This window comes from Phascolarctos cinereus, unplaced genomic scaffold (genome assembly GCF_003287225.1).
Source record: "Phascolarctos cinereus isolate Bilbo 61053 unplaced genomic scaffold, phaCin_HiC Scaffold_5;HRSCAF=322, whole genome shotgun sequence".
Classification (NCBI taxonomy): Eukaryota; Metazoa; Chordata; class Mammalia; order Diprotodontia; family Phascolarctidae; genus Phascolarctos; species Phascolarctos cinereus.
Genome location: NW_027555958.1, coordinates 29,314,267 through 29,339,855, shown reverse-complemented (window position 1 = coordinate 29,339,855; position 25,589 = coordinate 29,314,267). Strand labels below are relative to the sequence as shown.

General features: G+C 42.6%; 1 protein-coding gene across 4 annotated transcripts in view; it reads left to right on the top strand.

The window, feature by feature from the left end:
* The window catches only part of AKAP10 (A-kinase anchoring protein 10), a 53,595-nt gene that overhangs the window by 12,998 nt on the left and 15,008 nt on the right, over positions 1 to 25,589 (top strand). For 3 of the 4 annotated variants that reach the window (XM_021006956.2, XM_021006957.2, XM_078154754.1), the window contains exons 3-10: positions 8,053 to 8,235; positions 9,624 to 10,178; positions 15,297 to 15,395; positions 17,005 to 17,089; positions 17,686 to 17,809; positions 19,007 to 19,143; positions 25,176 to 25,320; positions 25,408 to 25,581. In XM_021006956.2, coding sequence (XP_020862615.1) covers positions 8,053 to 8,235; positions 9,624 to 10,178; positions 15,297 to 15,395; positions 17,005 to 17,089; positions 17,686 to 17,809; positions 19,007 to 19,143; positions 25,176 to 25,320; positions 25,408 to 25,581 — 1,502 coding nt within the window. The remainder of the gene's footprint in view (positions 1 to 8,052; positions 8,236 to 9,623; positions 10,179 to 15,296; positions 15,396 to 17,004; positions 17,090 to 17,685; positions 17,810 to 19,006; positions 19,144 to 25,175; positions 25,321 to 25,407; positions 25,582 to 25,589) is intronic. The other variant, XM_078154755.1, reaches the window with a different exon arrangement.

The window sequence follows — 25,589 nt, the reverse complement described above, 5'->3', positions numbered from 1 at the left end:
AGTGTTTTGGTGTGCCTATATTCCCTCCAATATTGATTATTTCCATCTTTTGTCATCCTTCCTAATTTGCTGGACTTGAGGTGAAATTTTAGAGCTGATTTTTTTGTTTGTTTGTTTGTTTTGTTTTGGCAAGGCAATTTGCAGGGCTTAAGTGACTTGCCCAGGGTCACACAGCTAGTAAGTGTCAAATGTCTAGTCTGAGACTGGATTTGAACTCAGGTCCTTCAGACTCCAGAGCCGGTGCTCTATCTACTGCATTACCTAGCTGCCCCTAGAGCTGTTTTAATTGTTGGCTTAAAAAAAGCCCACTTTTCAAAGAGCAATGATTTTTATTACTATGCACACTTATGTGATGCCAACAGAAACCCTTATGACCTTAAATAATGATTATTTATTTTCTGTGGCCAAAAACCCTTAGATAATCATTCTTCTGAGAATAATTTCCTTTGAATTTAGTTAGTCTGGTCTTTGAATGAGAGAGCTTACTCTTTACATTTGGGTGTGGGCCTGCCAGAGGATGGGCTGCACTATATAGCCTTGGAGAAAAAAGATTACCTCCGTACTAATATGAGACATCTGAGTAGGACTATCTTTAACCTTTATTATTTTAAATTTAAAATAGTGTTGAAAAGTACATTTAGAACTCACTGTTTGACAAAGATCTCTGGGAAGACAGGAAAGCAGTTTGGTAGAAGCTGGTATAGAATAGTTTCTATACTTAAGGCAGCTAGGCCTAGAATCAGGAAGACCTGAGTTCAAATTTGACCTCAGATACTTACTAGCTGTGTGACCCTGGGCAAGCCACTTAACCCTAATGGCCTTGGTTTCTTAGTTTCCTCATCTGTAAAATGAGCTGGAGAAGGAAATGGCAAACCACTCCAGTATCTTTGCCAAGAAAACCCCAAATGGGGTCATGAAGATTTGGACATGACTAAAACAACTGAACAACAACAACAGTAGATATAGACTAGGGGTGAAGAACCCATGGCCTCGAGGCCACATGTGGCCCTCTAGGTCCTCCAATGCGGCCCTTTGACTGAATCCAGACTTCACAGCGCAAATCTCCTTAATAAAAGGATTTGTTCTGTAAAACTTGGACTCAGTCAGAAGGCCACACCCAAGGACCTAGAAGGCTGCTTGGGGCCTCGAGGCCTCAGTTCCCCACCCCTGGTACAGAGCAGCATCTTATACCTTATACCAAGATAAAGTCAAAATGGGTACATAATTTAAACATAAAGGGTGATACAGCATAAGCAAATTAGGGGAACTTAGACTATCTTACCAGTAAGATTTATGGATAAAGGAAGAATTCATAACAAAACAAGAGATAGAGAGCATTATGGGAAGCGAAATGGATAATTTTGATTACATTAAATGAAAAGGATAGGGGCAGCTACATGGCAAAATAGAGCACTGATCCTGGAGTCAAGAGGACCTGAGTTCAAATTCGTCCTCAAACACTTACTGGCTGTGTGACAGTGGTCAAATTACCACCTCAGTTGTCTCCGAGAGAAAAAAAAATAAAAAGTTTTGCACAGACAATTCCAATACAGCCAAGATTAGAAGGAGAGCAGAAAACTGGGGGAAATTCTTTACAGCAAGTTTCTTTGACAAAGGCCTTGTTCTCAAGTATGTAGAGAATGACTGTCCCCAGTTGACAAATTACCAAAGAATATGAACAGCTAGTTTTCAGACAAAGAAATTATCTGTAATAATTATATTCATATATATATATATATGTATATATATATATATATCTGTAATAATAATTATCTGTAATCATATGAAAAAATGCTCTAAATCACTATTGCTTAGAGCAGGTCTGCACAACCTGTAGCCCGCCAAAGGATTTCCTCTACATACAAAGGATGTTTTCTCAGGCCGCCAAAATCCTTTGGCAAGCCACAAGCATCTACAGGTTTGCAGGCCTGGATTAGAGAAAAGCAAATTAAAACAACTCTGAGGAAACACCTTATACCCATCAGATTGGCTAATGTGATAGACAAGGAAAATGATGAGCACTGGAAGGAATGTGGAAAAGCAGGGACACTAATGCACTCTTGGTGTGTTGTGAACTGGTCTAATTGTAGAGGACAACTATACCCAAAGGGCTATAAAACTGTGTATAACCTTTGACCCAGCAGTACTACTACTCCTGCTTTCAAGAGTTCAAAGAAAAAGGAAAAGGACCTATATGTACAAAAAAATTTATAGCAGCTCTTTTTGTGGTGGCAAAGAATTGGAAGTTGATGAAATGCCTATCAGTTGGGGAATGGCTGAACAGGTTGTGGCATATGATTGTGATGTAATATTATTGTGCTATAAGAAATGATGAGCAGACAGATTTCAGAAAAACCTGGAAAGACTTTGTATGGACTAATGCTGAGTAAAGTGAGCAGAACCAGGAGAACCTCGTGCACAGTAACAGCCCTGTTGTGTGATGAGTAATATTGATTGACTTAGCCCTTCTCAGCAATGCAAGGATCTAAGACATCTCCAGAAGTCTTGTGATGGAAAATGCTATCCATATCCAAAGAAAGAACTATGAAATTTGAATGCAGATCAAAGCATATTATTTGCTCTTTTTTTTCCTTCTGTTTTGTTTCCTCTTTCTTGTGGTTCCTTCTATTGGTTCTAATTCTTCCTTACAATATGACTTATGTGAAAATATGTTTAATAGGAATGTATATTTATAGCCTGTATCAGATTGCACCCTGATTTGGGGAGGGAAGGGGAGAAAAATTTAAAACTCAAAAGATTATAGAAGTGATTGTTGATAAATCAAAATAAATTAATAAAAAAAATTTTTTAATGCTATTAAAAAAAGAAATGATGAGTAAGATGCTCACAGAAAAATCTGGAAAGACTTAACATGAGCTGATGCAAAGTGAAGTGAGTAGAATCAAGAAAACATCGTACATAGTAACAGTAGTATCATATGATGATCAGCTGTGAATGACTTAGCTATTCTCAGCTATGCAGTGACTCATGATGAAAAATGTTGTCTCCTTCAAGAGAAAGAACTGATGGAGTCTGAATGCAAATCGAAGCATACTTTTTTTTTTAAACTTTATTTTTCATGGGATGTTTTTATCTGTGTTTTCTTTTGCCACATGGCTAATATGGAAATGTTCTGCATGAGTGTACGTGTGTAATCTATATCAAATTACTTGCCTTCTCAAGGCGGGGAGGGGAGGGAGGGAGCAAATTTGGAACTCAAAAATTCTTTAAAAAACAAATGTTAGAAATTGTTTTTACATGTAATTGGAAAAATAAAATGTAAAACTAAAACTACATTTAATTTAAAACTAATTGGGTTCAGCTAACTTAGATTTTTCCAATTTTTCTTGTGTGAATCTTGTCTGTGCATTGTTGTTTTCATGTTATCTCTCCTATTAGACTGTGAACTCCTTGAGAGTAAGCCCTTTTTTCCCTTTTTTAAAAAAAAATTATTTATTTATTTTTAGTTTTCGGCATTCACTTCCATAAGATTTTGAGTTTTAAATTTTCACCCCCGACAGTGTACAATCTGATATAGGCTCTACGTGTGCATTCGTGTTAAGCATATTTTCCCTTCCACAAGATTTTGAGTTCCAAATTTAAGATGACTAGAGATGGCCCAGGATGCAGTGAATGACCTTGGCCTTTTTGTTTTGTTTTTGTGAGTTAATCAGGGTTAAGTGACTTTCCCAGGGTCACACAGCTAGTAAATTTCAAGTGTCTGAGGCCGGATTTGAACTCAGGACATTTGGATCTCAGGGCCAGTGCTCTACCCACTGCACCACCTAGCTGCCCCTTTGCCTTTCTTTGTATCAAAGCTCCAGCAGAGTGCCTAGTACATGATAGATGCTTATGAAATGCTTGTTGACTGATGATGGGTCATTTGTTATATGAGATGGCTCTCTGGGAAGGGGAGGGATACTGAGGAAAATTGTGGTGGTATTTAAAAAGAAAGAAAGAAAAACTTTTTAAAAACAAAATATGCAAGCAAAAAGGCACCTATTGGGTGCCAGGTGCTGTGTTTAGGGACTGGGCGTACAAGTATAAAGAATGAAACCATCCCCACTCACTATAGGCTTACATTCTAATGGGGGAGATAACAAGTACTTATAAAAAGCTATACGACATAAATATAAAGTTAAGAGATACAAATATATTCAGAGTAGTTTGGGAAGGAGGGATCACAATGCAGAGGAAGGTACTTGAACTGCATCGAGGAGAGAGAACTTTGTGAGTCAGTAGCTGTGTGAGTGGGGAGAAGGGGTTGGATGTGAGGTGAGGGCAGAAGGGTGAGATTGGATAACTGATTGGATCAGTTAAGTGGAAGAGGAGAAGGAATCCAAGGCAATGCCAGAATTGCTGTTGTTTGTCCTTCGTGCTCAAAGAGACCAAATTGGATTTAAGTGAGGTGTGGAGGCTTCACTCTCTCATCCAGAGTCATCGGAGCCCAGTGACAAGAAATTAGAGTCCTGTCATGCTGGCTGGATGAGGGTGCCTTTGGCAGCAGTGGGGGATTTTGGAAGGGGAAGAGAGGATTTAGGATGAGAAGTGATAGGTAGTTAGTGATGAGGGATCAGCCTCATATGACCAAGTCTTCATGTATGCGTGCCCACCCGCCTACATATACACAGGAATCGTCTTTACAGAGATGATGATTGAACCAGGACAGAGCCTAGGACATGGGTGAAGAGACCGCAAAGGGGTCTGAGGAGGAGTGGTTTGACTCCCCTTCCAGCTAAACTGGCCTTCTCTTTGTTCTTTACACACTCCATCTCCCATGTTTATGCTTTTACAAGCTGGCCCTCTCTCACCCTTGGCTTCATAAAAATCCTCCTTTCAGAATTCAACTTGAGCAGTGTCGTATGCATAAAACCTTCCTTGAGTTTTCCCTCCCTGCAACAGCTTATATTCCCCCCCCCAATACCTTGTATTTAATTACCCTGTATAGTTATTTTTTTCATACCTATACATGTACTTATTATCTCCTTTGCTAGGATGTAAGCTCCATGAGAGTAGGGATCATTTCATTTTTTTATATCTGTATTCCCAGGGTCAAGCTGAGTGCCTGGCACATGGTAGGTAATAAATGCTTGTTTATTGATAACCAAAATTAGTGTTATTTGCAATGGAGAGCTGTTAGATTTTTCTTAACCAGCACTGGCAAAGCAAAGATTCCTACCCCCCAAGCGTCTCCAAAACCCCCAACTGATTTGACTTAGTTCTAGAAATGTTAGAAAGGGAAGTGAAGACACAAGCATTGGTAGAGGAGACAAAAGTATTCCTATTTGCAGATGGCATGATAATTTTCTTAGGAAACCACAGAGAATTATAACCCAAATCTAGGAGCTACACAATGGATAGCCTCTGTTTTCTCAGTAAAGTAGGAGGCAAGATAGCCTTCTCTGCAGATGATTACGTACTCCATGCAGCCTCTGAGGCTGAGATACAACAGAATATGGATTGATTCACTGCTGTTTGCACTAATGTTGGCCTGACAATCAACACCAAAAACAAAAACACCAGGTTCTTCACCAGCTGGGATCACACCAGCCATACATTAAACTGTTGGTCACAGTAAATGGAAAGATTTTGAAGGCTGTGGATAAGTTCACTTACCTTGGCAGTACACTTTTCAAGGATATCTGCATAGGTGATGAGGTTGATGCACTCATTGCCAGAGCTAGCTCAGTGTTTGGGAGTCTCTGAAGGAAAGTGTGAGAGCAAAAAATTACTAGGCTGCCTACTAAACGGAAGGTCTACAGAGCCATTGTACTGATCTCAGTGTATTCCTGTGAAACCTGGACAGTCTGTCAGCACCATGCCAGAAAATTGAGGCACTTCCACTTGGATTGCCTGAGGAAGATTCTGAAGATCACCTGGCAAGATAAAATATTGGACACTGAGGTCCTTTCTAGCTAGAGCTGAACTGCCAAGCATTCAAAGTCTGCTGCAGAGAGCACAACTCAGGTGAGCTGGCGACATTGTTTGAATGCCAGACATACATTTGCCTAAAAGACTATCTTACGGAGAATTGACACAAGGTGAGCTCTCACGTGGAGATCAGAAGAAGCAGTACAAGGACACTCTCAAGGTCTCTCTGAAGACCTTTAGTATCAATTGTGAGACATGGGAGATGCAGGCACAGAACCGCCGGCACATTTCCTATGAGCAAAGCAGAATGACAGTGGTACAAAGGAGATGAGGCGATGTGCACATCTAGAGACATCTCCGTTCCAAATGTTCAGATGAACTGTATGTGCCCAGCCTGTGGTGGACTCACACTGGACTGATCAGCCACAGTTGAACCCGCTGTACCTTGACTCCAACATAGTGATGTCATCGGTCTTCTTCAAGTACAAAGGGTGAACAACCCTCCAAGTTGGAGGGTGGCTTGGGCTGGTCCCAGGGGATGGGACTGGAAATGTAGAGAGGGGAGTCATCGTTCCCAGGGTGATGGCTGAAGCCACAGGATGGACGCTTTCCCCAAGGAAGAGGCTGCAGAGAGAACGAGAGAGGAGTGAGCCTGAGAGAGGGTGTGCCAGGAACCATCCAGGACTAGAGAGGAGGAGCAGGAGCAGGAGAGGGCAGGCCATGAAGGCTGAAGGGGGCTCTCCAAGGGGAGATTGAGGAGAGGAACAGAGAAAAGGCTCAAGAACTGGTTTTAATATTCATTATCATCTGTCTTGCATCTAAATAGAAAACTGTTTCTCATTCTCCCTGATTCAGAAGTGTGTTCATTCTTCTTTGCTTCTTCTGCATAGACATCAGTGAATCTTAAAAGGATCTTGAAGATTTCTCAGTTGTCATTTGCTTTAGCTTCAGGGAGGAAAGTGAATTTAGTAAAGTTGGCGCCTTGAAAATTACCTGTGGTGAATGCACCGAATGTCTGGGCACGCCCTGTATTTTGGTCTGTCAGCTAACTTATAAGTGTCTCTTATTCTTAGCTAGCAGTTTGTGGACTAGTAATTTAATTACTGGAGCAACTAGGTAGCGTAGTGGATATGGTGCCAGGCCTGGAGTTAGACTAATCTTTGGGAGTTCATTTCTGGCCTTAGACCCTAACTAGCTATGTGACCTTAGTCAAGTCAAGTTACCCTGTTAGCCTCAGTTTCCTCATCTATAAAATGATCTGGCGAGGGAAATAGCAAACCATGCCAGTATCTTTGCCAAGAAAACCCCAAAAGGGGTTACCGAAAGTTGGACGTGACTGAAAAATGACTGAACTTAATTATTCTTGGGAATTTTCTTTAGCATGAATGTAAACAGCACAAAAATTCAACCTGCTGGCCTTTGGGGATATGCTTTTGGGCTGTGGGAGAGAGGAATGCAGGTGTGCATATTGTTTTAAGCCCGTGTTCAAATTTATTGACCTATGGACAGGGAAAATGAGGGTGGCTTACTGCATTTGTAATTAGGTAAAAGTATTACTACAACTGATATGCCTAGTACGTGGGAATAAGAGACAGGAACAGGGTTGATATTGCTCCTGGGACCCTTTAAAGAGCTTTTGTTTGTGTGGGTTATAGCCATCAGTATTTATCGCATTAAATTAAAACATAGTATTACTTTGAAAATAATTTTGACCTTAAAGATACTCTGAAAGAGTTTACTGGGGTCCCTAGACTGCACTTTGAGACCTACTGGATAGAGATATCCCAGGTGAAGAAAATCCCTCTGTCAGTGCTGATTGGCACCCCCTCTGCATCTTAAAGTTTGAGAGAGTTGCCTGTAGTTCAGAGAGGTTAAGTCAGTTGCCTAGGGTCACACAGCCAGAATAGGTCAGATATATTAGCTTGAACCAAGTCTTCCTGACTCAGTGGCCAGCTCTGTATTGCCTTTTATTCTTAGAATGTATGACAACTTTAAAAAGCAATTAAAAATCATTAAAATATTATTCCTAATTTAAGTGTAATTTTACCTGGTAAAGGAAGTTGTGTACTTATTTTTTAATTAGTAAAATGGCTATACTCTCTTAGGAAAATTGTTGGGTTTCTAGATGTCCATATCAAGGGTTTTCTGGTAAACTTTTATTTTTCTTTTTTACAATTACAGCTGCAATACCAGTGCATTCCCCCCAAAAGAGCCCTAGAAATCATGCCTTACTGGAGGCTGCCGGACCAAGCCATGTGGCGATCAATGCCATTTCTGCCAACATGGACTCTTTTTCCAGTAGTAGGACAGCTGCTCTTAAGAAACAGCCCAGTCACATGGAAGCTGCTCATTTTGGTGACCTCGGTAAGTGAATTCCATTGTGGATGCTGGATTTTCTTAGAGTGCTATGATACTTCAGGGCAGTTAGAAAAATAATTGGAAATCTGTTTGTGCCAGAGTAGCATCTCTGAATGTGATGGGTAAGACAGTGTGCTGATTCTGTATCAGAGATGGCATTAACAGGATGTCAGCTGAGTTCAGTAAAAAAATGCAACTTTTCTAGTCTTTCAGGTACCCTAATGAGCAGGCAAATGTTTGTGACCATCTGTTTTAAATAAAAAGATGAGTCATAGACTCACCTATATTTCTTAGCTGCGGCCACAGTCAGGTGAGGCCTAGCAGATGGAATCCTCTGGCAGCTCGGTTTATTAGGATGTGACATCTAGTTTTTGAGAGAGTATCAGGAAGAGCTCGAGATTGAGTGAGGTAATATGAGAAGAATTGGCACTTTCTGAAATGTCTGCTGCTGCCACCTTTAGGAGACACGAAATGTCCCTTATGGTAATGGAGGGCAGATTTGTGTCTTTTAAAAATGTTTTATTGAAGTCTTTTGTATTTAAATTATAGTTGTTTCTTCTACCCCACTCCTGATTAAATCCTTCCTTGTGACAAAGAAGCAACATCCTACACACAAGTGTGTCTGGTGTGTCCTAGTAGGCCTGCACTTGTCTGTTGTAAGGGAGGAAGAGGGGATCTGTTTTGTTTTTCCTTCTTCAGGACCTTGACTGACTAGTTGGTCCATCTCTCTGAGGTCACATTGTAGAATGCCTTTGTGAACCTTCATTTCTGTGTGGCTCCATTGGGCACTTCTGAAGTTCACCTCTTGTCACCTTGTTGCATTCTGTCTTCATTTGTTTATATGGGGAACTAGAGAGCTCTTCAGTTACTCCACATCCTCTCCTCACACTTTGTTGACAGTACTCATACGCCTAAGGAGTAACGATGACCATGAAGGAGGAAAGGAAGCAGAAGATTTGAAGGTGAAAGCTGCCTCTGATCCATAGGGATGTGGAAAGGCCAACCATTGTCAGTGTTTGAGAATTGACAAAGTCTGTTGAGCTGATCTTGAGGCTTTTTCTCTTGATTCTGTATCATGTGAGCTTGCTTTCCAGTAAAAGTGTAGTGAGAATTAGCCAGCCCACAAGGAGCCACTCAGGTAAAAGAAAGTATTGACTGCGCTCATGGTGCATTTGTTCTTTTCTTTCCCCTCTGGTGACTGAGAAACTGTTTTCTGTGATGGTTCGCTCTTCCTTATTGTACCGCAGAGTAACCCGTGTACTCTTTCCCAGCTGTTTGAGTTGAGTGCGAGTTTCATTGCAGGCAGTGGGTGCTCCTGTTGTTAGAAGTGCCTGGTCTGTGAAGCTGCAGTTACCCGGTTTTTTCTAATTCCTTTGCTACTCTTTGTCTTGTAGGCAGATCTTGTTTGGACTATCAGACTCAAGAGACCAAATCCAGTCTTTCGAAGACCCTTGAACAAGTCCTGCAGGACAGTGTGGCCCTTCCTTATTTTATTCAGTTTATGGAACTTCGGAGAATGGAGCATTTGGTTAAGTTCTGGTTAGAGGCTGAAAGTTTTCGTTCCACAACCTGGTCCCGAATAAGAGCGCACAGTCTGAATACAGTTAAACAGAGCTCATTGGCCGAGCCTCTCTCTCCGTCATCTAAAAGGCAGGAAACCACTGTCTCTTTTCCATCTGAGTTTCTTGACCAGAGGTTGGAGAGTTCTAGCACAGTCCAGTTGTTCATGACCAAGTCAGAAGGAACAGAGACGAATAATAGAACTAGCAGTGCTCCGAATCACTCGCTGCCTTCCCAGGGTAGAGACGATGTCCATTCTCTGCATCTTGAAATGTCCCGGGAAGGGACTCAAGTTTCTGTGGAACATCAAGACTCTTCCAGACTTACAGTATCAAATAGAAATAGCCCTTCTTCCACACTAAAGGAATTATCAGGAAAACTAATGAGAAGTAAGTAGGTGATGGGTTGGTATTCTTTTATTGGCTTTATTTTTAACCCAAGTCAGAATTCAGGCTAGAGGAAGAGGAGGGCCGGAGTGGTTCTCTTCCTCCTCCCAGAGTGTGCCCGTTTCTGCTTCCATCCTTTTTGAAGGGTAGGGGGAGAAACAAGAATGTCTTCAGAGTGACTGTATCCCCTGAGAAGCAGAGCAACAGAGTGGAAGCCCACACACAAAGAAATGTAGCTCTTTTCTTGACTTCAATAATTGGAAAATAATAGTTGAATAAATTTATGTATGGCTTTACTGTAAAGCACTTGATCCACATGATCTTGTTTAATCTTCACACCTTTGTGAGGGAGGCAGTGCAGGGGATTCTCCCTATTTTGTGGAGGAGGAAACTGAGGCTCAAAGAAGTTATGGCTTGACTAGGGAAACACAGCTAGTTTAGTGGCAGCACTGGGACTCGAACCCAGGACTTCTGGCTTCACCTCCACTGCTCTTTCCACCACACCTCATCTGCCTTCCCTTTTCCATCAATTATCTTCCCCTTTTCAGGACTGAGGGTGGGGTAAGGGGATAAAGGTATCTCTTTAATTGTCTTCACAGCACTCGGTGGATCTGATTAATCTTTTTAAGAAGTCTTATGTACTTGGGTGGTTTCGTTTTATTGAGTGGTTAAAAGCAGCACCACTTAAGATTTTAAATTATAAAAAGACCTAAGGTCTTTTTGGTTGGAGTCTTTCTTCAAAAAGAAATATAAATGAACGAATGGATGGGTGGGTTCGATGAAGAACATTGTCTGATAATGAGAATGTAGCCCTGGGAGCCATAGGATCATCAGCTTAGAGTGGGAACAGAAGTCATTGAGTCTACAGATGAGAGAACAGAGGTAGTCAGAAATTAAGTGACTTGGCCAGAGTCACACAGTAGGTATCTGAGGTAAGATTTGAACCCAGACCTTCCTTAAGGCAGGCTGCTTTTGATTGTCCTAGTTGTGTGTCGTTTGACAAGTCATTCAGTTTCTGTTCCTTGGTAGAATGAAAGTGTGAAACTAAATGATTCCTAGGGTCTCTTCCCTATCTAAAGTTCTTTGATCCTGAGAACACTGGGGAGACTTTATTTTAATATTTACTTGCTTGTGGCAGTTACTCTGATAGACTTTTCATTGGTAAACCTGGAACGTTAAGTAGCGCAGGAATGTTCATTGATGCCCCCTGAACGCATGTTCTGTAAAACCTGTTGCCCTGCCCCATAAAATCCTTTTGTGTCGGCCGCGAGTGTCTCCCTGGAACACAACTGAAAGCTCTTTTTCACCCGTAATTCCCATTTGACCTTCTCCCTAACTTCAGGTTCTGTTGTGGAGGAAGAACACAAAGTCTCTTTGGACCAACTAGAGGAACATTTTCCTTGTTCCCATTTGTTTCGATGCCCCCTCGTGTGGCACCAGTTCTCATCTTGTGTCTCGGCGATTCTTATCATCACCTGAGGGAAGCTGTCAGAGGGCGTTTTTGAGGGTCGGGGGGGTCTGTTTAGCTGCTTCAACTAAAAATGATCATTGGGAAAGAAGAGTTCCAGAAAAAGTCTGACAGGGAGAGCTCCTAGCAGTACAGAGCCTTTTCCGAAACTTCCTTCAAAAAAGAAATGTCAACTCCCAGTGTATTAGCGGCCAACTCGAAGCTTCACTTTTTTGTTTTCAGCTGAAATCTCATTTTGTGGATGTAGAGATGAAGAATTGCCCACAATTAATATCCTTTGAATGCTAATTTTGGATGTAACTCAGAGCAGACAGCTTCTGAGGCAGAAGAGTGTGGTGCAGTTAAAAAAGCCACGAGTCGGGAGAGATCGGGGCTTCAGGCCCACCTCCCACCCTCACAGCGTGGCCTGGGGAAAAGCACGGACTGCTGAGCCTCAGTTTCTTCATTTATAGGACGGACCTAATAATACTGATAGGACCTGCCCTGCACGGTTGTTTATTATATTTATCTGTAAACCTGAAGGCACTCTATTGGAGAAGCTAAGTGGCACAGTGGCTAGAGCACTGGGCCTGGAGTCAGGAAGACCTGAGTTCAAATCCAGCCCCAGATGCTCACTAACCTGTGTGACCCTGGGCAAGTCACTTAACCCTGTTTGTCTCAGTGCCTCATCTGTAAAATGACCTGGAGAAAGAAATGGCAAACCACTCGAGTATGTTTGCCAAGAAAACCCAAAATGGGATCACAAAGAGTAGGACATGAATGAAACAGCTGAACACGAAAGGCACTCTAAGATTGTCAGCTAGCTGTCATCGTCATTATCGTTATTTATCTCTGATCGGCTGTGTGTAGACATAGAAATGATTGTATTTCTTCCTAGTAAAGAGGAAAGCAGAAGATACTCTTAGCCCTCCTTTTCACTGAAGAAGAAGGTAATCAAGGGCTAGTAGAAATAAGAACTGGTATATATACTCACTGTCCCTCCAAGGAAGGTATTGGTGTATTAGAATAGTTAGAAATGACTGGAATAAATAAAAACAGCTCCCATTTATATAGTTTCTAGCCAGCTTTCCTCACAACAACCCTGTGAATCAGGCAGTGCAAATATAATTGTGCCCATTTTACAGATAAGAAAACTGACGCTCAAGTGATTTGCTCAGTGTTACATATCTAGTAAGTCTTACAGCAGCCTTTAAAAATCCAGTTTTTTGGGGCAGCTAGGTGGTGCAGTGGATGGAACACCGGCCCTGGAGTCAAGAGGACCTGAGTTCAAATTTGGCTTCAGACACATAACACTTACTAGCTGTGTGACACTGGGCAAGTCACTTAACCCCATTGCCTAGCAAAAAAAAAAAAAAGCCAGTTTTTTTTGAGTAGCGTACCGCCTGCCCACCACCCTTCTTAGAGAAGCTGAACCTAGCTTTCTCTGACCATATTTCTGTCTCTCCTGAACACCCCCCCCCCCGGCAACACACACACACACACACACACACACACACACACCCTCTACATGCTTCTTGGTTTGAACCTTTAAAAAAATCCCTCATATGTATGTTAATACACCCGAAATTTGCTTATTGGGGAAGCCAGGTCTATATTTAAGGACCTTTTCCTCATCTATAGGTGCTAAAAGTAAAGACGTTATAAACTTCGAATAAGAGAAGATGTAAGCTATAACATGTCAGAGATGTGGACTGTACTTGTGAGTTCACTTATGTGGAAAGCTCCCAGGTGAGGAAATATCTTCCACTAGACAACTTGGGAGATTCTGTCTTGGAGAGTTGCCTAGGACAGTGATGTCACGCTCAGATAGGGAGGGACCCTGTAGGCTGCATATTGACTGCAAGTGAACATTATCTATGTGCCTTTTTTTTTTAAACATTTCCCAGTTACATTTTAATCTGGATTTGCCTGACAAGCTTGCAGCTTGAGGGCAGCGAGCTCAACGCCTCTGGCCTAGGGCACTGACAAAAAGGTAAAATGACTTGCCCAGAGTCACACAGCCAGTACATCTAAGAAGTGGGACTTGAACCTAGCTCTTCTTGTTCTGAGGCCAGCTGTATCCACGAAGCTTCACTGCCTCTATAAACCAGGATACTCAGAGTGTAGCCTTTCCATTTTGTTTTCACTTTTGATATTCTAATTGGGATTGAATGCTTAGAGCTTTTCTGAAACAATCTGAAATATGTCCGTTTATGATGAAATGTCATAGCCTGGGTACATGAGACAGCTGCACTTTTTAAGGTGTTTTAAATCGGTGTACATATTGGAATATATAAAGTACGATGAAAACTTTGGAAAACCAAGTAAGGCTTCAGGTTAATATGCTTATTTTTTGTGTGTGTTCTAATGGAAATAAGTTTATTTTGAACTAAACACTAAATGAAATCTTTTTAGAACAGTTTCATGTGATTGTACATTTTTTTGCCCTTAAAGAGGAAGGAAGAGGAGCTAAGAATTACAATGCAGGAACCCAGACCACTTGATCTTAACATACTCAGATGCTTGCAGTGAACTTCCCTTTCTAGCAGCTTCCCAAAGGGCAGCTTTTTAGTTAAGGTAAAAAAATGATGTTGAAGCATTTTCTTTCATGTTCCTTTTTTTTTTTAAGAAGTTGCGCCAAAATGTTTTTTGGTTTGAATTTTTTGTTTGTAATAATGAAAAAGCATCCACTTCACTTTATTTAATTCTGAAGTTACCAAATAGAATAGTAGAGCCCATCTCTACTCAGCCTTTGGCCTCTGCCCCCAAAGAGGCAGGGTCTCTGTCTGCTGTTAACCTCCTGTATTGTTGTGATGAGCCCCACCGGTTCCTGTTATTATAGTGAATAGACTCTTCTCCATTGTCAGCATTTGGTTGGCGTTTCCTTTGAAGTCCTGTGTCAGAAGCTACTCAGAACATTTTCCACAGAACCCTTCTTTGGGACGTCATTGGTCAGCGTGCTTACACTTTGCCTACAAAGCTTTGTCCCAGAGGAGGTACCCAGGAAATATTTGTGTGAGTGAGAATTGTCTCCTTGGCTTTTGTTCCTGGGGACAAGTTCTTGGTTGCTCTGAGAGGGTGGTCAGCAGAACCCGCTTCTGGTTGTAGCTTTCCCCCGCACGGGTAGCAGGCTAGCGCCTTCTCCAGAGATCACTTAGCAGGTGAATGCCCAAGTCCATGGGAGGCAGTCTCAGATGACAGGATGCAGACTTCTGCTGCCTCCTCCCCCTGGGCAGAGTGAGCCTGGGCACTATGCTTGTCACACTGTGCTAGGTCCTGAGTGGCGGCACTGATGAGTGTCAAGAGATGGGTTAAAAATAGAGGAAACAAGACTTAGATGAATCAGAAAGACAGACCATCTATCACCTAGGATCTGGGAAGAGTGAGGCTCTAGCACCCTCCAGAAAGAGCAGTTGTAGGAGTTAGGAAGGAATTGTGCAGAAGGTCAGGAGTCATTAAAGTTTAGCCAGTGCAGGACTTTTTTTTTTTTTTTGCTTTTAGACAATTGGGGTTAAGTGACTTGCCCAGGGTCACACAGCTAGTAAGTGTTTGGTCTGAGGCCAGATTTGAATTCAGGTCCTCCTGACTTCAGGGCCAGTGCTCTATCCATTGTGCCACCTGGCTGCCCCCCAGTGCAGGACTTTCTAAAGCCTCCATCTTGTTTTTCTCCTCAGGTATAGAACGTGATGCAGTGAGTACTTTTACCAAATATATATCCCCAGATGCTGCTAAACCAATACCTGTAACAGAGGCAATGAGAAATGACATAGTAGGTAAGTCTGTTTCAGTGTTCTCATCTAAAAAGTACTGATTTTTACCAAAGGAATTGCTGAAGATTTTAAGCTCTGTTGTCTCTGCTTGGTCTGTTCTGAATGTTCTGTGGCACGTTAGTGTTTCACGTTTGAAATACCTATGGCATATATTGGACACAGTTTTTTTAACCTGCATCAAAAAGAAGTCCATCCATTCACCTTCCACATGTTCTGAGCTGTGGTGATCACAAGTGTTATTATTTTGAAAAGTAAGTCTCTGAAAGCTGTACGGTACTATCTAAGTCAGTTTTTTAGAACACAGAAGGCCTTGTCCCATAGAAATATTATAAATGAAACAGAGGTTTCCGGATTACCTGACAGAAGCCTATCTACTCGTGCCCTATTACGACTAGTAGCTCGAGACTCTTTTGAGCCTGCTGGTCTCTGGCGGAGGTGGGGCGGTGTGTGCTAGCTGGACACTCCAGTAGCTAGATGTTTCCCATGAGAGCAGGGGAGGGCCCTAGTGATTGGGAGGGAGGAAGCAAGGTGCTACTGAGAGGGACCAAGAAGTCAGAATTGTTGGTCTGCTGCGGGTTTCAGACAGAAGGGTAGTCACTCAGAGAGACAGAAGGACGCTCCCAGCAGGCGCTCCCTCACATCCGCTCACTCCAGAGCCGCCTCTCCCACATCTCCGAGGCTGAGCACGCGGTACTTTCCCCGCTTCTCATTCACACGTGTCCTCCAGGCTGTCCTCCATCTTCATTTTGACCAGATTTTACCTGTACAGAATATAGAAAAGGATGCCCACCCCAGTGAAAGGTGCCCCCCAAGTGATCACCCTGGGAATAAATACATCACCCTGGTAGGTACTAGATAATGAACCTGCCTCTTACTTTATAAATGTGTTAATAAAAATACTTTATATTAAGCTTAGAATGTACATCCATCAGTTCAACCATTGGACACTATATTAGATCTTGTATTTCCTTCATGGAACACCTCTCCTTTTAAAAATTTTTTTTGGTTATTTTGAACTTTCTTCTTCCTCTAAGGATTTGGTAACCAAGGTTTTCTCCTTCTCTCTTCTATTCCCTTTCTTCAAGTCAGGATTGTACCCAAGTAGACAGAATATTTATATTCAGCCCAGCTGCTAAAAATAGGAAAAGTTGATGCCTGCTTCAAAAAATAGAAGCTTTTGTAATTGATGCCTCTCTCCTAGCTGAATGTGGACTGACCAGCATGGGGCTGGGGGTGCTCCTCTTGCCTCAAACAGTGAGCTCAGTCACAGGAGGTGGCTCAGAAGCCTCTGGCACCCATAGAGCAGTAGCTTGAATCCCAGCCCCACCAAATGTCATCATCCTAGGAGAAGATTAGAATTCACTGATTATCCTAACAGGTGTTAGTTTTTAGAGAGAGTAGTTTATATAGTGATGTGGTATTGGGGAAAGGGTCATTAAAAAGAAAACCATCTAATTTTATCCCTCAGTTTCACTTGTTAATTTAAGATGATTAAATGAATCAGATCAGCCAGTCAGTAAACGATTTTTAAGTGCTTCCTGTGTGCCAGGCACTGTGCTTATATGTAGCTTGGGCTTCCCTGAAGTTCACTTACTTACTATCTCTTTTACAGCAAAGATTTGCGGGGAGGACGGCCAGGTGGATCCCAACTGTTTTATTATGGCACAGTCCATAGTGTTTAATGCAGTGGAACAAGAGTAAGTTGACTTGGAGGTTTTCCACATTTTGCTTATTTGGGGGTTCAGTTTCATGTTGTGTTGTTGCTCAGTGCAGTGCCTGACAGTGCTGATGCAAAAGTCCTACAAGAAAAATAGTTGTAGGTGCATATAGCTTAAGAATGACTCTTGGTTTTGATTCCTGTAAAAGAGAAACACGTAAATATTTATTGAATAGCATTTGAATGTTCATTTTTAAGTTATAATTTCCTTGATCTTTTTTTTTTCTACCTGAGTTTAAAATACTAATTTTCAGTTCTGAAGGCTCAAGTAATTGTGTGACTAGAATAGTCACTGGCTTCTTCATTAAATGGCAAAAATCTGAGAATAGATTCCCCAGCTGTCTGTTACTGTTTGGCCTGTGAGAATTTAATCTACTACTTATTGTCTGCCATGTTGTTTAAAACAACAACAGAAAGGCCTCACGTTTCCAGGGGAATCGTCTTCCAAGTTGGAGTTTTTAGACTAACAAAGCCTGCATGTGCCGTGATCAGTGACGGAGAGAGTGTAAGCTATTCCTGCTTAAGCTGTACTTGGCTGTGGCTCCTTCAGATTTTTCCCATTTTGTCTGTATGCAGGCACTTTAGTGAGTTTTTGCGAAGTCACCATTTTTGTAAATACCAGATTGAAGTGCTGACCAGTGGAACTGTTTACCTGGCTGACATTCTCTTCTGTGAATCAGCCCTGTTTTATTTCTCAGAGGTAAAAATCTACATTTCCTTCCACCCTATCATAGCATTTGTGTCCCTATATCCATAAATATTAAGGTATTTACTGTAGAAAAGAATGTGAAAGGTAGAATCTGTTAAATGAAAATATTTGCTCTTCCAGATATACATTCTATTTAATGGTGTGAATATGCAAATAGTTTAATGGTTAAATGAAAGAGAAAACAAAAGTTAAATGTAAAATAACTTAATTAAACTAGCCATTGTAGCACTAGGATATTGGGGGTACTCTGAACCAAACTTTTAGCTTCCCTGTTGAACCTGATTGTGTTGATATTCATTTAGAGGCAGAGCCCCAGCTCTGACTTAAGAGTTGGGTGACCCATGGGCATGGCTGAGTCTCCTTCCCCATCAGTAAACTGAGGAAACACCTTTGGTTATGGTTGTTTTAGAGATGTCCTGTAAACGTGCTTTATCATCACTAGGTCTCATGAAATAGTATTTTCAGACTAAACAACAGAGGAGGAGACTTGTTAGTAAATACTCTTTCATGCTACCATTCTTTTAATTTTAGCTTATTGAGCAATTTCAGTGCCCTGTGAAGCATTTACTAGAAGCAATGAGTAAGTGAACCGTGTTGGGGCATTTTTACTGGGCAGCTGTCAGATGGCTTTAGCAGAGGACATGTTTCACTCATCCAAGTCTAACAAGTATTGCAAGTCAAGATAGCTCATCTTCCAAAGCAGTGGCTTTCAGAGACCAAACTTTGGTGGTCTTCAGCTGTGATGGTAATGTGCAGCATCTGCGGCACTAGGCTAGCTGGCTGTTTTCTTTATTACTTCACCTGCTGCAAGTTTAAGCCTGGAGTATTTATTCAGACTGCTATGGCAATGTATGATAATGAAAATGGTCATGTTGTAAGAGGGTTCTTTCTGTCGTTGGCTTCTTTATGTGTCTGCTAGTAAAGAATTGGAATGTTTAATTTTGTCATTATAATGAAAGTAGAACCAGCAGATTTATTCTTGCTTCTAGTGTGATGGATGTAGATCTTTGGAAATGAGAGTATGATCCTGTTCAACCTGAGACGCTGTCTGGCTATAACTGCACTGGATGTATCTTGCTTGTTGACTGCAAGATTGTGTAATATAATGAATGTCTACAGGGGTGGGCTAGCAATGTTAAGGCAGGCCTTTTCCCCCCTAACTTTCTTTATTATATTTTTCTTTTTCAGTATATGGAGAAGGAAGATGCAGTGAATATCTTACAGTTTTGGTTGGCAGCTGATAACTTCCAGTCCCAACTTGCTGCCAAAAAAGGCCAGTATGATGGTCAGGAAGCACAGAATGATGCCATGATCTTATATGACAAGTGAGTTGGATTGTTTCACAGTTCTGCCCGACCTTATGGATAGATGTGTTGAGAAAAGTGGACTTCTAGTGAAACCTATTTTTTCACTGGCGTCTGTCCAGCTGGAAGGTTTGTTCCCACAGAAAAGTCCCGAGTCAAGAGTTGCAAGATTTTAGTGAGGGAGATGTTCAGGTTGCGCCCAGCTTCATGGAATACAGGGTGTTGTTGCCCTTATCAGCAGAATCGCCCAGTTTTCCTTAATTACTTCTGGGACTTTTTCCCAGTTTTGTAATAAATTGTATGAATGTAGTGCCACCTTGTGACAGCATTCCTTAGAGTACTAGTATGTGGTAGAATGGGGCCCTTTGGAAATATCTGGGGATCTCAGACAGAAATGCTGCAAGTAACAGACGTTTATTGTCACAGAATTGATAGATCAGAGCATGGCTAACAGATGAATTAGAACAGATCCACTTGTTCTAGCAGTCTTCAGGTGTACAGTGTCTCTGAATTATCTGCAGGAGCAAGAAGCAAGTTTTTCCCCCTTTCATTCCTGCCTGACTAAACCAAATAGTAGTTTTAGCAGCGCTGGAGGCTTTGGGTCCCTGCTGAATCCAAGCTTGTTTCCTTCCATGGCAAACACACAGCAAGATGTCCCATTTTCACTTTGATGTCACTTTTTAAAAGATAGTCATTCAGTTGTTTAACAAGTGTTTATGTGCATTCTGTGTTCCAAGTACTACTAAGCTCTGGAAATACAAAGAAAGTCAAAAACATTTTCTCTGCTGTCAAGGAGCTTACTTTCTAATGAGGAGATAATGTGCAAAAAATCACATATAACCTATAGCAAATTGCTTGCCTTCTCAATGAGTGGAGAGTAGAGAAAGGGAAGAAGAGAATTTGGAACTCAAAATTATAAAAAATGAATGTTAAAATTTGGTTTTACATGTAATTGGAAAAAATTAACTTTTTAAAAATTATGCACCTAAGAGTTGGATGGTGTAAATGGAAAGTATCTCAGAAGGAAAGCACTAATTTCAAAGGGACCAAGAGAGGTCTCTTTTTGAAGGGGGGATTTGAGATGAGACTTGGAGGAAGCCAGGGAGACAGAAGCAAAGCATTCCAGGCACAGGGGGGCTACTCAGTGAAAGGCCAAGGAGTCCAGAGAAGGTCTAAAAGGAGGTCAGTGGAGGCCAGCTAGAGTATATGGAGGAGGAATCAAGTACAAGAAGACCAGGAAGGAGGCAGGAAGGGCTCAGGTTGTGAAAGGCTTTAAAAACCAAACAGAGGGTTTTATATTTAATCCAGGAGGTTGAATTGAAGTGGAGAAAGTGCCTTGAGGCAGGCAGACCCATCAGTAGGCTATTGTAACAGACTGGGTGTGAGATGAATAGGATCTTCACCATGGTGGTAGCAGTGCCAGAGGAGAGAAGGGAATGTAGATGAGAGATACTGCAAAGGTAGAAAGAATAATACTTGTCAATACCTTGGATATTTGGGGTAAATTTGAGTGAGGAGTTGAGAATGAAATAGATTGTGAGCCTAGGTGACTGGGAGATTGGTGTAGCTTTGGTAATAATAGGAAAGTGGGAAAGAGGGCGGAGTTTCAGAGGATGAATTCTCTTTTGGATATTGCATTTGGGATGTCTGTGGGACCACTAGTTTGAGGTGTCTGAGAGGCAGTTGGGGATACAGAGAGCACAGGAACTCAGAAAGAAGGTTAGGGCTGGATCTATACATCTGGGAACCATTTATATAGATGTGATGGTAGAACCAAGGGAGCAAAGGAGATTCCCCAGCAAGATAGTCAAGAGAGAAAAGAGAAGAGGGCCCCGAAATGGTATCTTGGGGGGTGGGTATGGTCTTAGTGAAGATGTAATGCAAAGAAGACTAGGTGGGAACATTTAGAGAAGAAGGAAGAGACAGCAGTGTCACCAAAACCTAGAAAGGAGAGAGCCTCTAGGTGAAGAGGGTTATTGACAGTGTCAGAGGCTGAAAGAGAGGTCAAGAAGGGGGAGAACTGGGACAAGGAACTGAGAGATCACTGGTAGCTTTGGAGAGAGCATTTTGGGTTGAATGATGAGGTTGGAAGCCAGACTGCAAAGAGCTAACAGGATGAGAAGAAAGCAAATGGAGGCACCTACTGGAGACAGCTTTCTCAAGGAGGATAGCCACAAAAGACAGGAGACAAATAGAGATTGAAGTTGGTTGATCAAAGATGCATGTAGAGGGTTTGCCTTAATGAGGAGAATAGCCGCCTCTTCCTGTCAGTGAGCAGGCATTTATTATGCACTTACTCTATGCCAGCCACAGTGCTGAGTGCTGAGGAGACATGAATAAAGGAGGAGATAGTGAAAGAAGATATCTGAGCGAAGCCTTGTTTTTTTCAGTGAGGTTCTTACTTGAGTGGATGGAAGAGGGGGTTACCATGTAAGGCTTGAGGAGGGATGAAAAGGCTTGGACTAGCTGCTGTGTTTAAGTAAGGAGGCATAATTTTCTTGGTGCAAGGAAGGCCCAGGTGAGATTATATGACATATTTGTAGAAAACTCGGCACCATTTTGTGATTTTCTCGGGCTATATTCAGTAGCAGGTAAATAGGGGTAAAGGATAGTGGGAGTAAATGAATGTTGGGGTCTGACCAAGTATGATTAGCTAAGTAAGATGGGGTAAGGGCTTCTACTGTAGAATTGAACTGATTCACCAAGAGGTGGAGATATGGAAGGGAGGAGATTGGCTGGAAAAGAATTGAGGGGCATAAGAATTAAAGGTTACAGTGAGGATGAGGGACAAAGTGAGGCGTCTTAAGGCAAAGGGAAAAACAGAATGATCAAAGCTTATGATCAGATACCGAAATTTAGAAGTTCTTGAATAGCGGAGTGAAACGTTTGTGGGTGATGGCAAGATGACCAAGGGATGGTCATTTCTTTGTGTTGCTGAGGTTCAGTGGAGGAGCAGGTCATGGACACTGAGGTGCCTGAGGAACTGGGAAGTCAGTAGATTTGAAGGAACATCAGTATGTGTGTTGGAGTCCCCTAGTAGGGAGGCAGAAGTTGGAGTGGTGGAGAGAGAGCCTGTGAGCCAAGCACTGAGCTCCTTGAAGAAGGAAGGAGAATGTCTTGGGTTGGCTAAATAACAAACAGCAAAATCTTGATTGGGTGATAGATACGGCTTGAATGAACCTCAAGCGAGAAAAGGTTCCCAAGTGTGATGGTGGTAGAGGGGAAGTCTGGAAGAGACAATGGGAAGCTTAGGGTAGTATTCCAATTTGGGATGTTGTGAAAGTGGCCAGCCCTAGAAAGTGAGGCCAGGGATGCAGTGTCAGCAGTAGGGAACCAGGTCAAAGCAATTGAGGGAATAATGAGAAAGGAAAAGTTTTAAAATGAAAGCAGAGTTTGCTAATTATGGAGAAGGCATTCTGGAGAGCTTAACAGACGGGATGGCAAGTCTGACTTGGGCCCTTGTTGGTAGTGGGTAGGTCTGAGGGGCGTGATCAAGGAGTGGGCAGCAGCAAATTGCATTTGGACGGTAGCAGCCAGGGGTTGAGAATCACTGGGATTGAGAGAGAATGAGGGTTAGAGAGCACGGTGACTGGGGGGGGGGGGGGTGGACGAATGCTGACTATTGAGGAGTGAGTCCAGGCAAAACGCCAGTAGTTGGAGCAAGGTCTGTTGAGGGTGATTCAACGGTTCTAGGCCCTGATGTTGTGTCCTGTGAGAGGCTCCAGAAGCCTGCCTCATAGCCAGTAGGAGTCGGTGGTGGTCTGGCCCTGGGGCTGTCCAGATAGGACACAGGTGGGTAGATGCAGAAGTTTGGTGCTTTCTGACACCCTGCTGAAACAAATCTTTTGATTTTAACAAGGAATAGAGATGATTTTGTCTGTGTAGAGTCTGCAGGGTCATAGGGCAGAGCGTATAATGGTTTCCCTTCCTTTATTCTCTTCTCTAATACATTCTGTATAGGTCGATAGGATTAGTCTTCCCAGGACAATCACTTTGCTCCTCTGTGCTTAAGAATCAGTGATGATTCCCTTGTGTTCATTGTATCACATCTGAACACCTCTTGCTGGCCTCCTTTATTCCCATCTTTGAGAAGGAAGCAGCTCTTCTCCTTGGGAAAGCTAGTTCCCCTTCCCAGGTCCTCTTCACTGTACCTTCTAGGACCGTCTCCTCCCTCCCCCCGATTAGTCATCATTCCCACTTACTCATCTTCTCCTCCATTGCTTGCTTTTCCTACCACTTACAAACATGCTCAGCTCTATTCTCTTCCTTAAAAAACCGTCACTTGATGTTGACTTCCCATTTAATGGTCCCATTTCCCTTTTACTGCCAAATTCCTAGAAGATGGTTGTCTGCACTGATTGCCTTTACTTCCTCACTGCCTGCCAGAACCTGCCCCTTGTTCATACCTTCCCACTTGATGACACTGTGCTCTTCCAAGTTATGGGGGAATCTCTTAGTTCATAAATCCAGCAGTTTTTTTTCTTTTCCTCACTTGACTTTCCTGAAGCTTTTGATAGCGATGACCTCTTATTTAGCTTTTGTGATACTACTCTTTCAGTTCTGCTTGATGAATTCATGTATCCTGAGGACCTTAGGACACTGTCCTGGGTTCTGTTTTCCCTCAACATTTATTCTCTTGGGTCTCATTAGTTCAATGACCATTTCCATTCAGCTGACTCCCAGATGTGTAAATCCACTGGCGCTCTGTCTCCTGAACCAGGCGATCGACATACACCCAGCACTGTGCCTAACTCTAGTTACATATTAGGTCTCTCCTCCTGTATGTCTCATTGATATCTGAGCCCACCACATTCAGAGTGCAAGTCCCTCTCTTTCCCCGGTAACCTGCCCCTCCTTACGACTTCTTTTTCTGTTTAAGGTACCACCGTATCCCCAGTCACATAGGTTTTTAGTTTGAAGATGATTTTTGACTCTCCCTGGTCCCTTACTTCCCATCTCCAGTCAGTTGTGGGCTTGTTGATTCTACATCGATATCATCTCTTTCAAACATCCCTTTTCCAGCCACTGCTGCCCTAGTTGGGTCCTTGTCATCTCTCCCCTTTCTACTTCAGCATCCTCAGCAGTCTTTCCAGAGCACCGGTCTGATCTCATGTATTCCTTATTGAGAAACTTTCCATTGTTTCTCATCATGTATTGGGTAAGAGATGAGCTGGAGAAATGTTAGTCTTTGTTGGTGGAGGAAGTGCCCACACCAGTGTAACTGGGTCTTTGAAACACAGTTGCCATAGGGAATTGATTCCCAAATTAGCCATGTGGAGTTTCTAGAAGACCCTAGAAGGATTCTTTGGCAAGGACGCAGACAGTCTGAGCGCAGTTTGCCCAAGCATTTGACTGGAACGTAGACCTGCCCGTTGGAAAGCCTTTGTGGCCAGCTGTTCCTGCCTCATCCATTGCTTTCTTCTCCCCATGAGTTCGTGCAGGGAACAGAGCTGCAGCAGGGCCTTCAGCTGGAAGCCCAAGGCATACGTCCTCCCTACCGCTTGGGGCCATAAGCCTCTCGTTGGTGTGGAGGGCTTCATTTTAAGGCATCGCGATGAAGAGAATGAGCAGAACTTGTATTTGTGGAGTGCTTCATGGTTTATAAAGCATTTTTCTCACCACAAGCTGAGGATGTAGTTTGTGCAGGTATTATCTTCCAGTTTGTACAGAGGAGGGAATTGAGGCTCAGAGTAGTTAAATGACTTTTTCTTGGTCATAAGTGTCAGGGCTGGGACTTGTACCCAGGAGTTCTGACTCTAGCTCAAGGGCTCTGGATGAATACTATGTGTCCTTTCAGAATTTCAGTTGAAGTTATGCCAGGCATGCTCGGCGCCAGGGTACCTGGACTTGTTAAAAGCTGAGGGAAATCAAATAGCAGTGGGGAGCTGGGAGCGAGGAGGGGGTGGCAGCTAGTGGCATGTCATCATCACACCATGCAGATGGGCAGCCTTGTTTGTTCCTTTCTGACTTCTGAGCCATAGTTGGCTGGCGTCTTATTTGGAATTGAGGGTACTTGGGCTTCTGTGACCCGTCTTTCTCTTTTCTTGCCACAGGTACTTCTCCCTTCAAGCTACACATCCTCTTGGATTTGATGACTTTGTCAGATTAGAAATTGAATCCAACATCTGCAGGGAAGGAGGGCCCCTCCCAAGCTGTTTTACTACTCCACTGCGTCAGGCCTGGACAACGATGGAGAAGGTGACCAAGGGGCTCGGAGTGGTCTCCGGCTGAAGTTCTGTCCCATTTCTGCTTGTTATTAAAAAGAATGCTTGTGCTTTGTTGTAGGTCTTTTTGCCTGGCTTCCTGTCCAGCAATCTTTATTATAAGTACTTGAACGACCTTATCCATTCAGTACGAGGCGATGAATTTCCAGGAGGAAATATTGCACTGACCATTGCTGGCTCTGGGGGCCCTCCTGACCACGAGTCTCATTCAAGTGGCTCTGATGGTTCTGCTCAGGTACAAAC